This window comes from Dermacentor albipictus, chromosome 9 (assembly GCF_038994185.2).
Source record: "Dermacentor albipictus isolate Rhodes 1998 colony chromosome 9, USDA_Dalb.pri_finalv2, whole genome shotgun sequence".
Classification (NCBI taxonomy): Eukaryota; Metazoa; Arthropoda; class Arachnida; order Ixodida; family Ixodidae; genus Dermacentor; species Dermacentor albipictus.
In genome coordinates, this window is record NC_091829.1 from 124,851,263 (window position 1) to 124,873,729 (window position 22,467).

The window sequence follows — 22,467 nt, forward strand, 5'->3', positions numbered from 1 at the left end:
GGCGAGTTCCTGATAATGCTGTGTAATGAATTTTTGAGGAAACTGTTTTTGGCACAGCGTATTTTACTTTTTAAGGACATCGTTGGTAGTGTTATTTCTGAGTGAGTTTTTCTAAACATATGCGATTTTCTTTTCCTAAGTGTCTTTGCGCTTCAAGTGGATTATATCTCGACATGTCCAAGGACTGCGTTTTCTAGTTTTTCTTTGTACTCGGGGGACAATGTCGTTTATGCTGTGCCTCAGAATGGTTTTAAACTTGGTCCACACCACGTGAATAGTTGACTGCTGGTCGGAAGTGAGGTAACAAAAGTTGTGATATTTGTAGGCAAGGCAGGTCATGATAGCTGCATCGTCTGCGTCTTTGAACGAGAGCACTCGCTTTATACGACCGAGTGTTCACACATGACTTGGGAATTATAAAGAACAAAATAACAAAATATTATGATGTGGACAGATAATCTTCAAGAGGTTCACCGTGAACAGTATTCTCACGAAAATGGTCGCTAATTAACGCAACGTCTAAGAGTGAACTTGAGGTACCGACAAACAACCCTGGTTGGGAAATCGACAATTTGCGTCAGGTTATATGCTAACTGGATATCTGATATGGTGTCAAGCGTAACATTTTCCGGGGCCATTGAATTCCACCTTATGTCAGGCAAGTTGAAGTCTCCCGCCATTATTATTTTGCTGGTTATGTGTTGTTGCTTTTGTAATGAAGAAGAAGAGCACAGGAACAAGGCCAGCCAGATCGTCTCTTCCATGCCTGCTGTGCAACCAGTGGGCCACTCGGATCGCCAGTGCTTGGCGCGAGTGTGAGTCGTTCGGGCAAACAGCTGTTCCTGCCCTGCGTCAGCTGCCTCCTCGGTTACGAAGAGACGTTACCCTTGGAATTGTTCAGTGCACCCATTACAATTGGTGGAAGGTGCGGGGTACTCAAGAACATCTACAGCCTGGAACTCCGGTCTCGGACTCTGCCTCCCGTCATGCCTGACTCTCCCCAGCCGACGCCGCCGCCACCGCCTTTGCCTGCTCTGGCGCTCTCCCGCAACGTCATCCAGCGGTTTTCAGCGGTACGGATGAACAGGACGTCACTGACTGGTTGGCTACGTATGAACGAACGGGTGAGCTTGCACAATCGATGGGATGATACCGCCAAGTTAAATGCTGTCATATTCTACCTTGCGGGAGTGGCTCACCTGTGGTTTAAAAATCACGAAGCCGACTTTCAGTCCTGGTCCGCGTTCAAGACCAGTTTCGTTGCAGTTTTCGGTCGCCCTGCCGTCCACAAGTTGCGCGCCGAGCAGTGGTTACGAGAGCGAGCGCAACAACTCGGTGAAACATTCACCTGTTATATTGAAGAGGTTCTCGACCTATGCTAACGTGTGGATCCGTCTATGCCGGAAAATGACAAATTGAAGCACATTTTGAAGGGCATCGCCGATGACATTTTCCGAATGTTGATCGCCAAGAGCCCGCGCACCGTAGCAGAGCTCATAAACTTGTGCCAAAGCTACGACAAGTTGACGAGGCAGCGCGAGTTGACTAGGCGCCCCTCAGCGGCTGACGAGGCCCTCTCTTCCATGACGGCCTTCTCTGATCGTTCCTCCTTGCTCACACAAATCCAAGCTTTCGTGCGGGAGGAAGTTGCACGTCAGCTTTCTCTGTTACCCTTCGCTGAGCTACAGCAGCCGCTGCCGCAACAGCCTCCTACACAGCTCGCTCCTACGCTCCGGCGGGTTATTGAAGACCAAGTTGCTGAGGCTCTACCAGTGCAGCAGCAGCTGTACCCTGCCGCCGCGTCGCTTACATACGCATCCGTCACCGCGCAGCCCCCTCGTCAACCACTCGTTGCGCTACATCCTCGGCCGCCACCACCCGTTCATAGTCCCGTTCATCGACCTGCTCCTGCCTTTACTAATCCGTGGCGCACGCAAGACAACAGGCCCATATGTTATGCCTACGGTATTCCCGGCCACGTTGCACGACTCTGCCGCCGCCGCATGCTGCACTCTGATGAGTTTGTGCAGTCGCCTCCCTACGCCAACGTGCAGCCTTTCCACGACACTTATTTTAGTCGGTGCTCAGACAGGCCACCAGCCGAGCGCCCGGTCCTTACACGTCGTTCACCTTCCCCGCGTTGCCGCTCGTTGTCCCCCATGCGTCGGCGCCCTTTACCCACGCAAGAGGAAAACTAAGCGCCGCAGTTGAGAGTCAAGAACTGCGTCGCCATCGATCTGTACAAGTCCTCCATTGTCGCCTTCGAACGTTGTCGATCTTACTGTTGACGGCGTCCCTACCGTTGCGCTAATTGATACTGGGGCAGCCGTGTCTGTCCTAAACGAACGCCCCTCTCGCGCTTTGCGAAAAGTTACGACGCCACTTTCTGGGTTTTCCCTTTGCACAGCAAGCGAGGGCTAGCTGGTTCTCCATGCACTCAGTGAAGCGCTTGTCTTTGTCCGCCTTTCTTGTCTCTGAAGTTACTACTTCAATTATGAGTGAATAATAAAACAGCCTTGCCGCTCTTCGCTCGCAGTTCCCATACAAATACAAGGAGGGGAAGTGGGGATAGGGAAAAGGTGACGTGAGAAGGCAAGCAAGCGCTGGATAGAACTAATTTGAAGGTAAGGTGCGGTGCGTTTCTGCTATTTCTGAAAAATAAAGCCATGGAAAGATGTCTAGCGGACAACTTACGCAGCGCATGCAGAAGCTGAGCCGCATTAATTAAAGCGCACCGCAAGGCCTGGGCGACGCAGCGGAAACTGTCGACCGTCCAATCAACACTGCTGTGCCCGCCGCGATAGCTTTGCGGTTATGGCACTGCTCGAGGTCGCGGATTTGGCCGAGACCGCCGCATTTCGGCAGGGGCGAAATAAAAAAAAAAGCTCACGCAGTTTGATTTAGGAACACGTTAAAAAACACCACAGTGCCAAAATTAATCCGGTGTGCGCCACTACGACCTGCCTCATAATCCGATAGTGGTGTTGGCACGTACAGCCCCATAAACTAAGTGTAATACTTGTTCCACGGTGCGGTGTACCATGTGAACCAATGAAAAAGGTCGACCCTCTCGGAGGTTATGAAATACGGCGCACAACAACACCTTTCCCTTTGTGTTTTGTGTAGTACGCAGTCAAGCAGCAGTGGTGCACGAAAGGTAACGTTTAACGTGAAATTAAACATTCGCCGTCAACATCACCGCTAATTATCATCAATCTAAGGAAACAGCACAGAAAGCCTCGCTTACATCGATTCCCACAGTGCGTGGGATCTGCATAATTTTTTGGTTTTGTGAATCGACTTGCGCCTTACTATCGGCGCGAGCACTGAAGTTCGCACCTGCGCTGCCATTGCATACGTGCCTTTTTTCGACTGCAGAGTGCGCGTTGGTAGCGGCGGATATCGCAAGCTTGCTCACCTTACGAACAGTTTTAGCTCTGGTAATAAGGCTTCTTCTCCTTCGGTGGCCCCAGGTAGTCAAATAACTGTTCCAGTGCATCGTTTCTCCCACCTAGACAACCAGGAGCCCATTTATACGTTCTTTCTTTCCCTTTTCCTTCTTTTTTTTGTAAGCCCTTACAATGGTAGCCTCCGAATAACGTCATCAGCAGCAAAATTTCCCTTTTCAGGCTGTTAAAAAAGGCGACCACACATCAAGTCACGCCACCTAACGTGACGCGCCACTTTTTGTGCGCATCGCTCGCGCAATGTCCCGGTTCTTGGAACCTTGAGTATCTCTATGACCTGTGAAAAAATTATGCTTTGTACTTGTTATAATTACTCCCCCCCCCCCCCTTGCAGTGATGGCCTGTATGGTAGATGTGGGTTATCTGTGTAAATATATCAAGTAAATAAAGAAGCCATTGAGGTATTATAAAAATAATGTTTAAAAATCGACCACTATGTCTGCTTGTCAGGACTGGGTGCTTAACTAATGCTAGCCGGACCTAAAGAAGCGTAGGCTGGCTCGAGTGACGATGTGCGGAAGTGCTGAATGGGGGCGTTCTCCTTCGTGCAGGGTGCTTTCGACGATCGTTGTGCAGGGCATCTACTGCGCCATGTACTGCTCATACCCTCTGCCGGGCGGGTACGACCCGTGCCCTCTGCTGTCCCGCTTCCGGAGGAAAAAGCGATCCAGGCCTCCGCCAAGGTCCAACTCAGCCGAGGTCATGGTGCGTGCGCAACGGACATACTATGCGATGCGTCAGCGATCAATATGGACGCTAGTACCCTGGTCCCTGTGAATTGGCAACTTGAATATGTGAAATTTGTTCGCATTTGAAAGCTAAATCTCGCATTGCCTATGCGATGCAAGGCTAAAGTGGAAAGCAGTCTCCTGATTACCAAGATGCCCTAAAATCTACGCAATTTTAAAAGATCCATCCTTAGATAAAATATTTGTCTGCAAACATTCGCATCTTTGCACCTCGCAAATGTACGCAAAGTTGCCGGGCGACTGGCCACTCGAGGCATTGTGCCTGTAGTCGCGGGCTTCTTTCATGTTCGGAAAAACACATTTTGTAGTACGTATTGAGGAACAGAAAGCTGTATCGGGAGCTTTTCATGTCGCTCTGTAATTTTCTCATTGACACTTTTCATCTAACTGTAACATTTGAGAATTTGATAAATTATATAAAGCTAATTATCTAATTAGGCGGAATGAAAAATAGTTTGAGCATCTCCAAGCGACGGCAAATATTTCCTTTGTTCTGTCCAGCTACGTGTCATTTGTATATTTTTCAACTCTGGCTAATGTTCGCAGAGGAACCCTGTATATACCGACCTGCCCCCCCCCGCCCCCCCCGCAGGGAACCCTGAAAATTCGCACCTGTATATAGACTGTGAAGAGTTGTCAACGGGGCAATAAGTAATACGTAACCTTTGTAAATGAGCCAGTCTGCATTGTCTGAATTAATATTGATAGTGTATTGCTTGTGCATACATGCATGCATATATATATATATATATATATATATATATATCAGGATAAGGATGAATTAATGGCAATGAAAGTGGATGACAAACAACATTGCGCAGGGGTATCTTCTTGTTCTTAACTAACGAGGGTCTCAAAGCCGGCAACATTTATGCCTTGAGGTAGCGTGTGCGGATTTATTGACCAGTTGCCTTCACCCAGAAAAATCACGTACTCGTGACGCCTGCGGCAGAAAGGATGTTCAGGGTGTCTACCAACCGGGAAAACCGGGAAAACCTGGAATTCTCAGGGAATTTGAACAGTCTGGAAAAACTCAGGGAAAACTCAGGGAATTTGTGCTTCCATCAGGGAAAATTAGCTGTAACTTTATTGAAAGGGAACGAAAGTCGTGTTAATGCTGGCTCCAGTAACAGAGGAATCGCAACGAATCGTCATTGACGCCGTGTCATCGGCACGATGTATTGCCAGAGTAGTTAACGACCGATTTTCTAGACGCCCGATTTTTCGGACATGCCCGATAATTTGCATGGTTTTGCGGCACCACCACGTACTCCATATAGTCAATGTATATCGCCCTGACTGCAGGTCTGAAATGGCATTAATCAAAGCCGCCACCGCCGCTATTTTGATTATCTCGCTGCCTCGAACCGGCACTCTCGCAGGCAGATCCGCTGGCAGCCGTAACCAACGTTACTAGATTAGGTTCAGTTGTCAAACTCTCCGTAGGCGCCGTACATCGCGGGTGGCCCCTTGTCTTGGTTTGCCGCCAGAGGGCGGGAGCACCGCAAGTAGCTCTGCCAGGGCGCAGCTCTGCGTTGGCGAAGGGGCTTGAGTCCTCAGACTTCGCAACTTACGTACTCAGCAAGTGTTTTCACCGATGCGTCTTTAAATGTTTGTATAGTCTCGCGTTTAGGAGATTGATTTAAAAACTTTACGTAGCCGTGAAAATGCTGCTTCGCTGCCCCAGAGTGCGCTGTGGAGTCCTTAGTCCAGGGCCGCAGCAGCCCCGGCCATCCACTGCGCTCTATATTAATCAGCTGTTGCTGATGAGTAGCTGTAAGCAGCTGATTAGTAGTTGTAATCAGCTGTTGCTGCTTAGTACTAATTAAATATTAATGCGAACGCATGAGGCGATGTTAGCGCGACCACACGATGGTCCAAGAAAGTCACGGGAGCCCAAGCGAACCAATCGAGGCAGTTCACGAGGCCAGTCAAGGCACAGTGAATTAGGCGAAGTTAATTAAGACACAGGTAATTAAAATAGAGTTAAGGCCTGGACCTTTGGTGGTGGCAACGAAGTACATAAATAGACGAACTAATTTATTAATTAGTGAATTAAGAAGTACACTAACAATTATTGGATAATTTTTAATTAATAATGAATTCACTACGCATTACCTAACTGGGCGGATTTATAATAATTTGAATATCTCAAAGCTACGGCAAACATTACCTTGGTTGTGCCCAGCTACGCGGCATTCGCATATCTTAAAACTCTGGCTGAAGTTAGCTGGGACACACGGTATAACACACTCTCAGCACTTCATTTCGGGATAAAAAAAAATGAAGCTAGCACTATTTCTTTCATCAGAGCACCGCATTCACAAGTGCAATGTTGAAACCTACGTGAGCTTTGCTCCCTTGCGAGCAGACTTGCACATTCAAAGTAAGTTATCGCTGCAGGAACGGAGCATATATATGCATTCGCGTCACTAAATAAAATTGTATGATACGGCCCGTAAACTCTTCAAAACGCACGCGGCATTTAAAACGCATAAGAGTGTCGCAAAAATGCACCGAGGCTGCAGCAAAACACGCATATATACAACGCGCCAAAACACATAAACAACGGACAGTGCTTCGTCGCCCTGTCCGCGCCGTGCTGACCGAGCAAAGTGCGACAGCAGCGCCACGAGATGCGAGGATCGGTGGTGGGTCCACGCAGTCACGGGAGTTTGAAAACTGAACCTAGTCTAGTAACGTTGGCCGTAACCACCACCGCGGCAACGTTAGGCCTAGCTGCTTCTATGTTCGCTATTAAGCTTCTTGCCGTGCGGTGCTGTTTTTTTTCATTGAAAGAATTCGCCGCTATCACCAATGGCACCGACTCCGCCTTTGTAATCCTCGCGATTGGCTTTGAAGCTCGCAGAGCACAGCGCGTTGCGTAATGCCAGTCTCCAAAAGTTGGCTTCGCCTCAGCACACTACCGTTAGGCGGTGAAGCATAACAAGCGTGGGAAGGGGACAATTGTCATGTGTTCCTTAATTACACATGCGTGCACCCCGTCTCCTGTCACAGTACAAGCCCTGATATGCCTAATAAGCATACTGGCAGGCCTTCAGAGCTTTTTCAGACGTGCCTGTGGTAATTTTAGCCCTTAAAGACAGTTAAAGACATGCATTAATTTTTTCATTTCAGACTGCCCGTTTTTTTTTTCATTTTTTTTTGCGGCCCCTCGGAAGTCCGAAAAATCAAATGTTGACTGTACAACTGACCAAGAGGATGCTTCAGATGATCCATGTGGTGAAAGCGTGGTAGAAGGAGGATGAGAAGAGAAAGGACCGACGCACTGAGGAATTAACGGGAAAGGAAGGATGCCGCCGCCTTTTTGAAGGAGCTTGAGCAAAAAAACTAAGTGTTGGCTGACGCTGAGACACAGGTGTCCCTCATCCAAACCAAAATAAATTGTTTAAGCAGTGAAACCCAACACTGAGATGTTGTGTACGGGCTGAGAGTATGTCAGGACAGTTGAGGTTGACTTCCCAGCTGCTGAGAGAGAACCTTAGTTGTGACAAAGTTCAGGACCTCATACAGATGAGCTTGCTATCAGTTGATAGAAATAGCTCATATTAAAACAATATTTACTTATGTATGCATCTCCTTTTCATTCGTATTTGAAAATGTTCGACTCAATTTGGAATGGGCTTTACCATTTCTTTCGCTGTGCATTTTACTAACACCTTTCTTCTGTTTTCTTTTTAAATAAAATATATATTACTCCTTACTATTCAAACTGGATTAAGTCATTTTTTTTGTTTCAGCATGCTTACTAGAGAGTGACAGCATCGGGCAACGTGGTGTCAGCCTGTCTTGACATAAAACAAAGTTCTGGCTCATTCAGGAAATTTCGCAAAGGTGCTCAGGGAAAACCTGGAAAACTCAGGGAATTTGGAAATGTCAACTTGGTAGACACCCTGATGTTCCACATCCGTCGCCAAGGTTTGTGAGTGCAGGCGCTGGCTAAGACTCCCAGAGGAGTCAGGATACCTCGATTAGAAACTGTAATAAACAGGATACCGCAACGCTTCCTATAACTAGCGATGAGGTCGAAAGGTCCTTCCAAGACATGAAACGAGGAAGAGAGGCAGGAGAAAATGGAGTAAGAGTCGATTTAATCAAATATAGAGGAAACATAATGCTTGGAAAACTGGCGGCTCTATATACGAAGTGTCTATCGACTGCAAGAGTTCCAGAAAACTGGAAGAATGCAAACATTATTCTAATACACAAAAAGGAACACGTTAAAGAATGGAAAAATTATAGGCCCATGAGCTTACTCCCAGTATTATATACAAAATTCACCAAAATAATCTCCAGTAGAATAACGGCAACACTGGACTTTAGTCAACCAAGGGAACAGGCAGGATTCAGGAAGGGATACTCTACAATGGATCACATCCATGTCATTAATCAGGTAATAGAGAAATCCGCAGAGTGCAACAAGCCTCTCTATATGGCTTTCAGAGATTACGAAAAAGACATTTGATTCAGTAGAGATACCAGCAGTCATCGAGGCATTACGTAATGAAGGAGTACAAATCGCTTACGTAAATATATTGGAAGATATCTACAGAGATTCCACAGCTACCTTGTACACAAGAAAAGTAGGAAGATACCTAATGAGAAAGGGATCAGGCAGGGAGACACAATCTCTACAATGCTATTCACTACTTGCTTGGAAGAAAGAAGTATTCAAGCTATTAAACTGGGAAAGCTTAGGAGTAAGGATCGACGGCAAGTACCTCAGCAACCTTTGACTTGTCAATGACATTGTCCTATTCAGCAACACTGCAGACGAGTTACAACAACTGATCGAGGACCTTAACAGAGATGGTCTAAGAGTGGGGCTGAATATTATTGTGCAAATAACAAAGATAATTATGAATAGACTGGCAAGGGAACAAGAGTTCAGGATTACCAGTCAGCCTATAATGTCTGTGAAGGAGTACGTTTACCTAGGTCGACTAATCACGGGCAACTCTGATCATGAGAAGGAAATTCAAAGACGAATAAAATTGGGTTGGATCGCACACGGCAGAAATTGTCAGCTCCTGACTGGAAGCTTGCTATTATCACTGAAAAGGAAGGTGTATAATCATTGCATTTTACCGGTGCTGGCATATGGGGCAGAGACTTGGAGATTCTACAAAGAAGCTTGAGACCAAGTTAAGGACCGATCAAAGGGCGATGGAACGAAGAACGCTAGGCATAACGTTAAGAGACTGAAAGAGAGTGGCTTGGATCAGAGAGGCAAACGGGTCTAGCCGATATTCTAATTGACATTAAGGAAAAAAAAAATGAAGCTGGACAGGTCATGTACTGCGCAGGTTAGATAACTATGGGACCATTAGGGTTACAGAATGGGTACCAAGGGAAGGGAAGCGCGCTCGAGGATGGCAGATGACTAGATGGGGCGATGAAATTAGGAGGTTCGCAAGTGCTAATTCGTATTGGTTGGCGCAGGACAGGAGTAATTGGAGATAGCAGGCAAAGGCCTTCGTCCTGCAGTGGACATAAAATGGGATGATGATGATGATGGTAATGATGATGATGATGATGATACAAGAAAGTGGATGGGGAAATGGCGCTGTGGTAGGTCAATTGATTAGAGTATCGCACGCGACTTGGGATCATATCCCGCCTGCGGCAAGTTGTTTTTTCATCCACTTTCATTGCCACTAAGTTATCATTTCGTTTATTGAAATTGTGAGTACAAGTAATTTCCCCTATGTTGTCCTTGGCGTCTTCGTTTGTTGGCTTCTCATGATACGATTAATAAAAATTAATAAAAGTAAAATAATGAACCATCATGTTTACAAGTCAGTGACCCTCAAAGCTAAAATCTTAGAATGCATCATACCTCTACGAGTCGCATTACACAGAAGTGATCGATAGGTTCACCAGGTATGACATCTTAAAGCAACACTCACTAATTGATATGTGAAGCCATCAACATCTACAGAGAGGGACGATATCTTGCCTAAACTCACATGTAAGACCCTGAGAGTGTATAAGCATAATGGAAACTTAAACTGCATACATGGCTAACAAAGCCACTTTGAGATTTTCAAGCTTTTTTTGGAAGAGAAGGCGGACCAGCAGCATCCCCTGTTGAGTTGCTAGGGTCTAAATATAAAATAAACTGAAGATATATTTATTACTGGAATCGCACCTATAATCAAAAGTGGAATCTCTGTCGTGCGACTTGTGTTGAAAATTCACAAACTGAAATATTATTTACAGCTTGCTTGAAATTGTTCTTTCGTTTACACAAGTTTTCGAACTGCAGTTCATATTGTCGTGCTCTCTTCCAGTGTCAATTATGATGCAGTATAAGTTTTTACTGTTTTGAATGCTTTAACGCATTGATAGTTGGTTGCGTTTTGCTATCTCGTTTCGTTGACTGATATTTTTTTATTGATACGATACTGCGGGCTTTGCAGAGGCCCAAGCAGCGTGTGTACAAAAACACTTGAATAGACACAAGAAAAAATTAGCACATGTCAATCAGTAGCAGGTACACTTGGGTACATCATCGAGTAGCAGTTCAGTATGTGCAAAATATGGGGTTGAAATGTGAGCGTGGTGGTGCCGGTATGTCTGGTTGTTAAGGCTTAATATATATTGATTAGATCAATTATTAATTTATTACTAATAAGTGCTGAAAGAAAGTCAAGGCGCGATTTTTTTTCTTCGTAAACCTAGTAAGCGCATGACATTTTTTACCACAAGTTCCATTGGCGAACCATACTGCGAAAATTTAGAAAAAATAAAACGAACTGAATGTTCCATGATAGATTGTTAGTAATGGTGACTCGCAAGTAATTGTAGTTAGTAACCTCTTGTATGTCTGATGAACCTAGCTTATAAATGTGTATGAGTGTTTTTTTTCTACGTGTAATTCGTAAAATAATTCGTTCGTAAATGCGGCGTTTCAGCATTTGAAAAACTTACAATTCAAGCAGAATGCATTGAAAGGCGTAGAAAACAAGTAAAAAAAATGCTCCGATTATTTATCGCGATTGTTGTCAATGGGTGATCTTTCTGAATTTGGATATCACTAGGACTGCCAACTTTCCCGCCATTTTGTGACTTGCGGAAGCTATTGCTTTTCTTTAAGATGATGCATACAACATATGAAAAGCCGGAATACACTGATCAACCGCCGAAAGGATCTCAATAGAACTTTCCTCCTTAAAATATTTTTACGTAGCCAAAACAAATTTCTCGGTGACGTCCAAAATAATAATAAAAAGAGGAGCCTGGCGAGGCCGCGTCGATCATCTTGTGTACGGAAGCAATGCGTCTTCTGGCGGTGTCATGGGTCCGTCGTGAAGTAGGGGAGAAACGCACAAACACATGATGACCTTATGTTCTTTCTTTGGCCTGCTAATATATTTCTGAGCCGAATCTAACGTAGCAGCCCACTTCACTTTAAATATCAACCTCAAATTAACGTTTAAGTACACGAAACAATATTTGCATGCGTTCGTCATGCCTGTAGGAAATCGTGTCAAGGAATATAACAGTTTCATGGAATTGAGCTGCACGATAGAAGATGAAGAAACGTATGAGGGGGAAACGCTTTTCGTAACGGCCGTTCGAAGCATACGGAGCTCTTGGTACCGACGGTTGACTGTCTCGCATGAAAATTGCACAGGCACATATAGCGCGACGACCCTGAAATTCGACTGAACTCCATCGAAAATTTCAGAGCATATGAGGAAACGATTCTGGGGAAAGCCGCATGGTGTCGGAAACTTCGTGAAAAAAGAAAGATCGTCATCCATGCAAGAGTAGCATGAAACTACACATGCAGTACAAGTCCTTTAATTAACATTAACTCAATTCTCACCGTCTGATAATGAGACACGGCTGTAGTGAGGGGACTGCTGATTAATTTTAACTACCTGGGAGTCTGTAATGTGCGCCTAAAGCTAAGTACGCGCGCGTTCTTAGATTTCGCCGCCCTCGATATACTGCCGGGATGGAACTGTAACAAACATGTGACGCCCCCAAGGGCATAATGTTCGTTGGCTCGCCAGGCTTGGTGGCCTGCCAGGCTCAGTAGGCAACAATGGTCACCGCACCGCAATAAACACCGACGAGCACAGCTGCTCGGGCTCAGTCATCGTTGATCACCACCACGCTGCGGAGCGTCCGTATAACAGAGGGTGCCTCGAGCCCTCCCTTGTTCATGAAATCGGGCGAATCGTGACACTGCTGACGAGTACCCACGGATCGTCCTATGCCACTGCGAGCAGCGAAACACCGCCCCCTGTTGCTGCCGCCATGCCGTTGTACGGAAGGCTCCAGCCGCTCGCGGGAGATGGGTCCGCCTGGCCAATTTACGAGGAACACGTCCAAGTGTTCTTCCGGGCAAACGACACACCGGAGGCGAAAGAGCGGGACATTTTCCTGGCCAGCTGCGGGACCCACGAATCAGTCTCCTGCTCGACCTTCTCAAGCCAGCCACGCCGCATTTTAAGATGCTGGGTAAGCTGCTCGCCACACTGCGCTCGCATTTCAACCCAGCACCGTACACACTAATGGAGTGTTTCCGCTTCAACAACCGGAGCTGCCGGGAAGGAGAGAGCCTTGAGCAGTTCGTCGCTGCTCTACGAGGGTTAGCGACTGCCTGCATTTTCAGGGACCAGCTGGGCTCGCTCCTCCGGGACCGTTTCGTCTGCGACATCAACAACATCGCCATGAAGACGCGGCTCCTGGAGCTTCCCGATCCTTCGCAGGACGACGCCGTGAAGGCAGCGCTGGCAATGGAAGGGGCCGCCAAGGATTCCGGTGAGATCGCCCGTGCCACTGGCTCACCGCTGGCAGAAGCGGTAGTCAACAAGTTGGCGACAAAGGGCAGTACATGAGGTCGCTGTGGTGGTGCCCACTCCCCCTCACAGTGCCAGTTCTCTCGAGCCCAATGCTTCACGTGCGGGAAAACTGGGCACCTGGCACGCGTATGCCGAAGGGGGAGGACGAACAGCAAACTGCAGCAGCAGCCTGGTTCAAGCCCAGGTACCACACAAGCCCGCGGCCAGGGTAGTCGTCGCAAGGGTACGCGGCGGGGCGTGCGCCAGCAGGTTCAAGTTTTTCCGCGGCCAGGCTCCACTTCGTGGCTGAGGATCCGCCGATTTGCGACATGTGGCACACAGGCTTTGTACCGTCGTCTGTGTTGTACATGCTGACCGTCGAAATCTGCGGGCACCCCATTTCCATGGAGCCTGAGCACAGGGGCTAGCGGGTCTGTAATGGCCGGGAAACGGTTCAAGCGTACCTTCCCCGGCGTGTTCGTCGAGGCTTCGGGCGTAATGCTGCGCAGCTACTCCGGGCAGCTCTCACAGTTGTAGGGTCAGGAACATGTCAGCGTTCGCTTTGGCGACAGGGAGGCAACCCTTCCCCTTTACTTAACTTAGGGGTCGTCGCCGACGCTGCTGGGCCGAAATTGAATTCATGCACTGGGTGTTCGTCTGCCACAATACGAGGAAGCCAGCCTGCATGTGGTGAAAGACGTCGCCAGCCTCCTAACCGAGTTCAAGTCCCTTTTCCAGCCAGGGGTGGGCACATTCGCCGGCACGACGGCTGGCATCTATGTACCTGAGGGAGCCCGGCCACGTTTTTTCAAGCCTCGCCCACTGTCGTTCGCCCTGAAGGATGGGGTCAACCCGCAGCTGCAACGGTTACAGTGAGAGGGCATCCTGGTGCCCGTCAAGACGTCTGAATGGGCCGCTCTAATTGTACCAGTCCTCAAGCAAGATGGCAGTTTCACTTTCTGCGGGGACTTCAAGGTTACCATAAACCCCGTCGCTGCCGTCGAGAAGTACCCGTTGCCCCGGATGGAAGATCTCTGGTCAGCGTTGTTGAGTGGACAGAAGTTCAAGCCTGACCTCAGAGATGTTTACCAGCAGCTGGTGCTCCAGGATGCCTCCCGGAAGTATGTCACAATATCGATAACACTGGCGCTTACCCTTTGGCGTGGCCTCTGCCCGAGCCATATTTCAGAGGCAGATGGACAACCTCTTCAGGGGCATGAGGCAAATGGTGGTGTACTTGTATGACATCCTGGTTACTGGCAGCGACGACGGGGACCACCTGCAAAACCTGCACAACGTCCTCGCACGCCTGCAGGGTGCCGGCTTAAAGTGCAATGGCCTAAAGCTGGAAAAGTGCATTTTCCTGGCCTCCAGTGATGAGTACTTGGGACATATCATTTCCCAGGCTGGCCTCGGCCCGGCTCCCCGCAATGTTTATGCTGAGCTCAAGGCGCCTAAGCACCAGAACAAGAAGGAGCTTCAGAGCTACCTCGGCCTCATCAACATCTACAGGAGTTTTCTGCCGAACCTGTGGGAGCATATACAACCGGTCCATCTTTTGCTTCGAGATGGTCAGCAATGGGTCTGGAAGAAGGAGCAGGACTGGGCCTTCCAGCGCAGCAAGGAGCTAATCATCAAGGCTCCAGTGCTGGTGCACTTCGATCCTACCAAGCCTGTCGTCCTGACCGTAGATGCCTCGCCGTACGGTGTGGGAGCCGTCTTAGCGCACCGGGACAAGGATGGTCAGGAACTCCCTGTGTCGTTTGCTTCTCGTCGGCTTCATGCTGTAGAGCAACGTTACAGCCAGCTGGACAAGGAAGGCCTGGCCCTCGTGTTCGGTGTCGAACGCTTCTACCAGTGCCTGCGGGGCCGGAAGTTCGAGGCGGTCACGGACGACAAGCCGCTGTTGGGGCTACTGGGGCCTGACAAGGCAGTTCCCGTGCAGGAATCAGATCGAGTGGTACGCTGGGCCTTGAGACTGGCGGCTTACAGTTACCAGCTGGTTTACCGTCCGGGAAGGGACCTAGCACCAGCTGATGCCCTGAGCCGCCTGCCCCTGCCAGAGGTGCCTGATGCTGTTCCGGAACCTGCTGAAGTGTTCATGCTGGAGTGCGCGTACGCGGAGGTGCTCTCCAGATCTGCGGTATCGCAAGCGACCAGCCGGGACCCAATCCTGTTTCGGGTGGTCAAGGCGGTGTCCCGTGGGGAGAAATTGGTCTAGCAGTCCTATAGCCTCAAGGCCGCCGAGCTGAGCTTGCAGTCTATTGGGTCTATCGGGCTGCCCATTGTGGGGTTCCAGGCTGGTGATCCCACAAAGGCTCCGGCCCAGGGTCCTGCAGTCGCACGTGGGTCATCCTGGTGTGGAAAAGACGAAGTTGGTGGCCCAGTCCGTTGTTTGGTGGCCTGGCCTGGACCAGGACATCGCTGACATGGTGCAGAGCTGCCAGATCTGCCAGGAGCATCAGCGGGCCTCACGTCATGTGGAAATCACCCCCTGGCCGTTACCACAGAGATCCTGGCCCCGCCTACATGTGGACTTTGGGGGCCCTGCAAGGGCCATTACTTCGTGGTGGTGGTGGATGCCTTTTCGAAGTGGGTGGAGGTTCTACCTTTCTCCACTCCATCAGCAGGTGGGACCATTGCAGCGCTGCGACAAGTCTTCGCCGCCCAGGGGTTGCCGGACGTCATCGTGTGCGACAATGGACCTGCTTTCGCCAGCACAGAGTACCTGGCCTGGCTGACGAAGAATGCAATCCGCGGGATGATGGTTCCGCCGTTTGGCCTCATTCATTTGGCCTCCCAGTCAGCTCGAAAGACACAGCAGCTGACAGGCATTGAGTTCGATTCCGGGACGTGGGCAAATTTTTTTTAACGAGGAAGCTCTTTGGGAAACACGTTATTGGTTTCCTTTGCAACTTTGTACACTGCCCTCTGGTGGATGAAGATATTTTTTTCCCTTATTTTTCTAAGTAATTTGTTTACTTTATATTTTAGTTTTTGATGTTCCTAATGTCTTTCTAAAAACTAATTTGTCATAATGTGATCTTGGCACGTGTTTGTATTTATGAGTTAAGCCACGTGATCATTGAAATCACCGACAAAAAACCGACTCAGAGTGAGAGGGCAGCTTCCTGCCTACGTAACGTCGTGGGCATTTAACGATAGTTTTTCGCTGTGCCACTGAGGCGCTTCTGCTTGATTCATAGTGTTTGTCTTGCGAAAGTCTGTTTTGTTATTTTTTATTCCTGTTCATGCTTATTCGCTGATATTATTATTATTATTTTTATTGTTGTTGTTGTTGGTGGTGTTCTTCTTCTTCTTATTATTATTATTGTTATTATTATTTGCTTTTCAAATTATCACACTTAAGGACACTTCCCAATACCACCTGATCGACATACAACCGCCATAGTGTGTGTGTGTCACTCTCTAAAGCGAGATATAATTAAAGCAGTATTCCTTGTCGACCGTGCAAATACTGGAAAAGACCGCTGAGTTAAGCGTTGCATAACAAACACCGCAACGGACGGAACAGATTTAAGAAATGTTTCACGCTCGACTACAAAGCGAGCATCGGAATGGAGCCCAGCGCAGTGCACACCACGAAGTCTCTCGCGACGGCTACACGTGCGGTGCGGCCATGGGCGGCGCTCAAGTGCGCTCACTCACACAGGTTTTCGGTCGAAATATATTAGATTTCAATGTCCGGTCAAGCAAGAGAAAAGTGCAACCCTCATTGAGTGCTATTAAGAGCTGGCAGTTTGACAGAAGGCATTAGAATTTTTAAAGCTCCCTAATTACAAAAAAAACTTTGCGTAGTTGCAACTCGTGGCTAACGTTTCACGTAAAATGCACGTTTCGCGTTCACGTAACTGGATCACTTTGTTTAAAAAGGCATTAGGTTGAATCTGTATCTTCGCGTCTCCTCTCCCAGATCTCCATGGAAGACATGAAAGTGCGGGAGCCCGAGACGCCGTCGCCTGTGCCGGAGTACAAGACGCACCGGGGACAGACGGACGTCTGAACCTGAGCATCCTGGGAGCATCCGCAGATCTTTCTTTATCTCTGGTCCTTCGAAGATCGTGGTACAAAAGCAACGATGTTGAATTGGGAGCGTACAACAAGTCCAAGACGTTGTGCGCTGTTTGTGCGTAAAACATAAGACCGTCATTTAAGCCTGATGTGTTGATTCTGAGCCACGTGTAATCCATGCCCCAGGAAATTTTCACCGATCTCGTTCCCGTTGTATAGTAACCTTGAACGGAAGTGGTAATGACGAGGCACGCTCAGGCGCTGGAGGCTGTGCTCTAGTCCTTTGGGTTTCACACAAGCATTACGGACGGGCACATCCAGGTGACCGCGCTACTGGTTGGCAGACGGAAGTCTCTGGCTTCCGCCGCAGTGCGCCGTCATTGAGAGAGTACTGCCTCCCGTCCATTCTGCCGGCCTCGCCGTCCCGTTGAACTGCGTCAGTCGCGGATCGTGCACTAGCCAATACGACAACAAAGAAAATTTCACGCATGCTGATGCCAATACCTGCGTTCCGTTATCTGGGCGACGAGCTCCTTAGCACCAGCGCATGTTCTCGCGAGCTACCGCTCCTTTCGAAATGCGTAGTGCGTGCCGGAAGGAGTCGATAGGACGACTTGCAGTTAGCGTGTCGCTGAAGGGCCGTGTAAAGGAGGGAACATTGGGCGATCTTCGGCGTTAAGCACGCACAAAGGTAGTCTACTGCAGCGAGAAAGACAGTTGTGAGAATGAATGATAACGCATTACGGCCTACATTAGGTAAAATTCTTTTCCTACGATTCATTTCTTATTACGAGTGGCAGAAAATAACGATTACTGATAATCATGAAGTCAAGGCTTCACATGACCCACTGACAAAGTAGAAAAATAATGATAATACGGCCCCTGCACAACTGTTAATTCGACTATACGGATGCTGTATAAACAATCTTATCATTTTACGCTACGGGGTCGTTTTACTGTTATCACCGCTTATGAGCTTGTAAAGGGGGCAATCGTGTTCGTTCTTTCATGTACGGGTGACGCATAAAGAAAGCACACCTCACCTCGGATCGAACGAGAAACTCAGCCGCTTAACGGTAGAAAAAAATGGCATTGTGCGCTGAAAAACGCCCATGGTGTTCAGCTCGCGAAGATCTACCACGAACAAAGGGTGAACTCAGTAGGGGTTACCTTGCTGAGAGCTAACTCACCGCGATGTGTCCGCGCATCTTGCAAATGGATAAATTATGCGTGAGATAATTATTGTGCAAGACGACTTGCATACTTCTGCAGATGGACGGCGAAGTTCTTCTGGTTGCACGTGGTGCTGTTAATGTTTCCCAGGAAAACCGTGCAGCTTAAGTCCGTACAACGTGTACCTAACAGTTCAGCGTTCACAATGATTTTTCTCAGTAACTGCGTTGGGGGAACCAAACAACCAGTGAAGTGTGACAGTGTTTGTTTGTGCTTGTGTGCAATTCAATGAACTGTCTATGCGAGCGCTTTACTTTTGTCAAGCTTCCGAACCGGGACCATTCACCCAATAGCAACAAAAGATGCATCGTTACTTTCTCGTGTCTCATTGTTACGGTCCACATTGAACCTTTGTCGTTCCAGAGAATATGGTTATTACGGTTTGATCTCGTTAACTGCTTATTGTGTAGGGACAGTTTTCAGACATTCGTAATCCTCTTCAATTGCGCTCCGGTATCGAGCGGTGGTTTTCTTTTGTCGATGTCGATGCTGTCGCGTGCGAGGAGAAAACATTACGCGCGAACTTGCATGTTTAAGGTATTCGTCCCTTCCAGCAGCATTTCTCGAGATATCACTGCCATGCTACCTGTCCAAGCAATAGTGTGTTTGATGCATTATCGCGTTAGCACCGGACAACTGAAGTGAAAAGAAATGTGGCGGCGGCGGCCCACGCTTCGTTCACATTGCTCAGTTGCCTTGACACTGCGTGCGTGATAAAGCAGTAGGAACAAGAATGAGGCAAGTGTGCAAAGCCGTTATCGTACAGTGCACATTGGCGTTGTGTCGTGGTGCATGAGTTATTAGATAACAACAGCACCAAATAATTAAAGTCCATCAAATACAACACACGAGAAGAAAGTGACAGGACTGAGCACTCAGCGTTAAGGTTGTGCGGCGAAAAAAAGAAAACAAAAGAAAGACGCGATGGAAAGTCCACAAAACGAAACAAAGCGCCTGTCCAGGTTGTCTTGTGCTTTCTTGTCCTGGTTTTTAATTTTTCTTTGCGCTGCGCAATTTGGTTTTCCAGTGAAATGTAACAACTCGCCCGTGAGCGAATTCTTTCGGCGCTCCGTCTCGTCTATTTGTTGTTTTTTATATAGGTTGAGGAGGTTGAAATTTGTCTTAGCCTTTTAAAACGCATGAACTAGCCCAACTGCCTCCAATAGACAGCTATAGATCTCGTGGTGTGTGGGTTAGCTGTGCGCCAAGAGATAAGTGTGGTTCAGCATGCGCTTCTCGTTGCGCGAGAACAGAGCGTGTGCACTTCATTCATTAAAAGTGATTCAGGCGTCAGCGTTACACTGTGCACTTTGTCGATTCCTTATGAGCATTTAGTTTGTCATTTCAGAGTGAGTGCAATATCTCGTGAACATTTAGATGAGGTTTGCTTCGGTATTGCTGTTCGGGTGCAAGACCTGTATCTGTTAATTCCGTCTTGTGCGTGTCCTTGTACTACGTATTGTCAGGTGCGATTGTATTTCATAACGTCCTCTCTGTGTTAAAATGGGAACGAGCACAAAACCAACAGAAAAGACGCCGTGGCCACGACGAGCGCTCGCCGCGTCTTGCCATCGTCTCTTTTTGTTTCCGCATTTGGCACAGCTGACCGATATGGATAAACTAGCGCCTTTAGTTGCTCTGTTTAGTGAGAATGGGCATTTTAATAATCTAGGCAACGCCGAGGGTCACCAAAAGAATTGCGCTTAAATGATTAACTGTGGTCAACCAAAGGATGCCGCTCGAACCAGCGTTCCCACAATAGACTTGTCAGGAGAAGCTCAAATGTCTAACTGCTGACTCCATCGAGACGTTGTTCAGCCCTTGTTCACCACTTATTTATTACCACGTTTCCGTCCAGACCATTCTAAGTATGTTAGTCCGCCGTAACCTTCACGAAAGTTTAAAACGTTGGCGAAGGACCAACTACATCCGCAACGCTGACGGCTTTAAGGAAGGCACGTTACAGTTACACTTGCCTGTTAAATAAGTCGGAGCTGTCGACGGTGACATGCATCCGTGTGTGCGGCCAGTGTAAAACTATTTAGATAATATGGATCGTGCAAAGCCCAATATAGAGATCATGCACTAATGCTGAAACCCTGGACGCACTATCGCACCGAAATCTTTACGGTGAATAGCGACCAGTAAAATGGCTTGATGAGATCACTCATCACGCACACAGTGGCAATGAGAATACCTTAGTAACTTGCGATTCGCTGATGATATTGCCTTGCTTAGTAACTCAGGGGACCAATTGCAATGCATGCTCACTGACCTGGAGAGGCAAAGCAGAAGAGTCGGTCTAAAAATTAATCTGCAGAAAACCAAAGTAATGTTTAACAGTCTCAGAAGAGAACAGCAATTTACAATAGGCAGCGAGGCACTGGAAGTCGTAAGGGAATACACCTACTTGGGGCAGGTAGGGACGGCGGATCCGGATCATGAGACAGAAATAATTAGGAGAATAAGAATGGGCTGGGGTGCGTTTGGCAGGCATTCTCAGATCATGTACTAAATATGCGGCACTAATTGAGTAACATTTCGCTTTCTCTTTATGACATGCTGACATGCCTGCGGAGTAAGCGGCATGCGCTACAAGCGATGGCCGACAACTTAATGCCAAACCGAGCAGTCTTCCTGTGGGCAAGCGGGTGTGTAGAAGGGGGAGGGGGGATGCCTTCGTTTCTTCCTCTGCTTAGCGTGCTGTGCACGAGTGTGAGTGGTGCAAGCTCTTCACCACTGGGTGGGGGCGGTGGTTAGAGTTAGTATACCATGAAGGAAAGAAACTAGCAGGGAACACGACGCTGCGCTGCAAGTTTTCGCAACTCACCTCTTCATGAAGCCGTCCCTTCTTGCTGTTTAAAGCGAGTGCTATTATTTTTCTCTTTTGACCGTTTTCGTGCTTGGAATTGGCGCCGACGCATGCCCGTTCGTTGTCTACCCTTGTAGCTCTCTGAGACGCTCTAGCTGCTACCGCTATAGGTATGCTGATTAACGGCTCCGTTCTCCACGAAATAGTGAAATGAAGCAAGAAACGTAACCTAAATATCCTCACCGCAATAAATGTATTTGGTTATTCCTTTAATGGTGCGAGTCCCTTTCATGAAGCGTTCAGCTAATCGCTTACACTGACAGTCATCGTCGTTGTCGTCGATGGTTTCTGCACTGCCATGCATCCAGATGTCTGCTCGACTCAGCCTAGTAATTCTCGATACCGGTAGGTTTTAATGAAGCCACACTTGTTCGTCGTCTTTGGTAAACACTCCGTCTTCTCCCGATATGCTTGTGCCACCTTGGTAGTGTATGGGAGCTAATATAAGATGTGCATTTATCGTCTTCGTTGAAATGTGCGAGTGTTTCAGCCGTAATTTGCTGCCGGATCTCGTTTTTGTCGAAAAAGCGCGCAGAGGGCACGGCGATTGAAGGGCACTAAAACCCACCGCCCCACGATCACGTGCAGGGTCGAATTTCTTTGGCTTGAATACTTTTCTTTCGCTTGACCCCGCGCTCTTCTTGTTCCTCTCGTTCCTCCCTATTAGTACGCAGTGCACAGCATTCTATATTGTGCGATGGCCGAAACGAATACGAAACTCAAGTTAGACTATGTTAAAGAGGAATTAGCATGGTTTCATTTCCAAGCCATCCGGCTTTAGCGTTTGTCATTTGTGTGACTGCCTTGTATCTATTGTATTGCGTGTTAATTATACAATTTCATAATGAGCCTGCATCTTGTGGCCGCATTTCTACGAATAACCAAAACTTCATTGCAGTAATCGTCTTGATCTGCGAAGGGTTCAATGTGCCATTGTGTTTGTGCAGTTTCTTTTTCAGAGGCAAATAAACAAGATGTGTTTACACAAGCCTGCTTTTGTTTTGTTGAACAACCGTATTGACTTCCACTTCTGTAAGCGAAGCAAGGGATCCGGGGCTAGGGCTGCTTTTTTCAGCATGAACACAACAAAACAAGAAAATAATTAAAAAACGCATGCAGTTTTTTGATACAGACGGTTCAGGTCGTACAGTTTACAGGTACTATCTTGTGTGTCATAGGGTTTTGTCCTCGGACCACTGTTATTTCTGATGATACGTTTAGCCGATAGTAAAAGGTCACGTTTACAAAGGCTTGTACAAATACGTAGCTAAAAGGAAGCTGATTACACAATAATC

The 22,467-nt window shown here is 47.8% G+C and overlaps 1 protein-coding gene across 1 annotated transcript in view; it reads left to right on the forward strand.

Moving 5' to 3' along the window:
• The window catches only part of LOC135918880 (uncharacterized), a 31,856-nt gene extending 9,696 nt beyond the window's left edge, over positions 1-22,160 (forward strand). The window contains exons 2-3 of the mRNA XM_065452567.2: positions 4,019-4,172; positions 16,970-22,160. Of these exons, the coding sequence (XP_065308639.1) occupies positions 4,019-4,172; positions 16,970-17,059 (244 nt within the window). The 3' untranslated portion in view covers positions 17,060-22,160. The remainder of the gene's footprint in view (positions 1-4,018; positions 4,173-16,969) is intronic.
• The last annotated feature ends 307 nt before the right edge of the window (positions 22,161-22,467 follow it).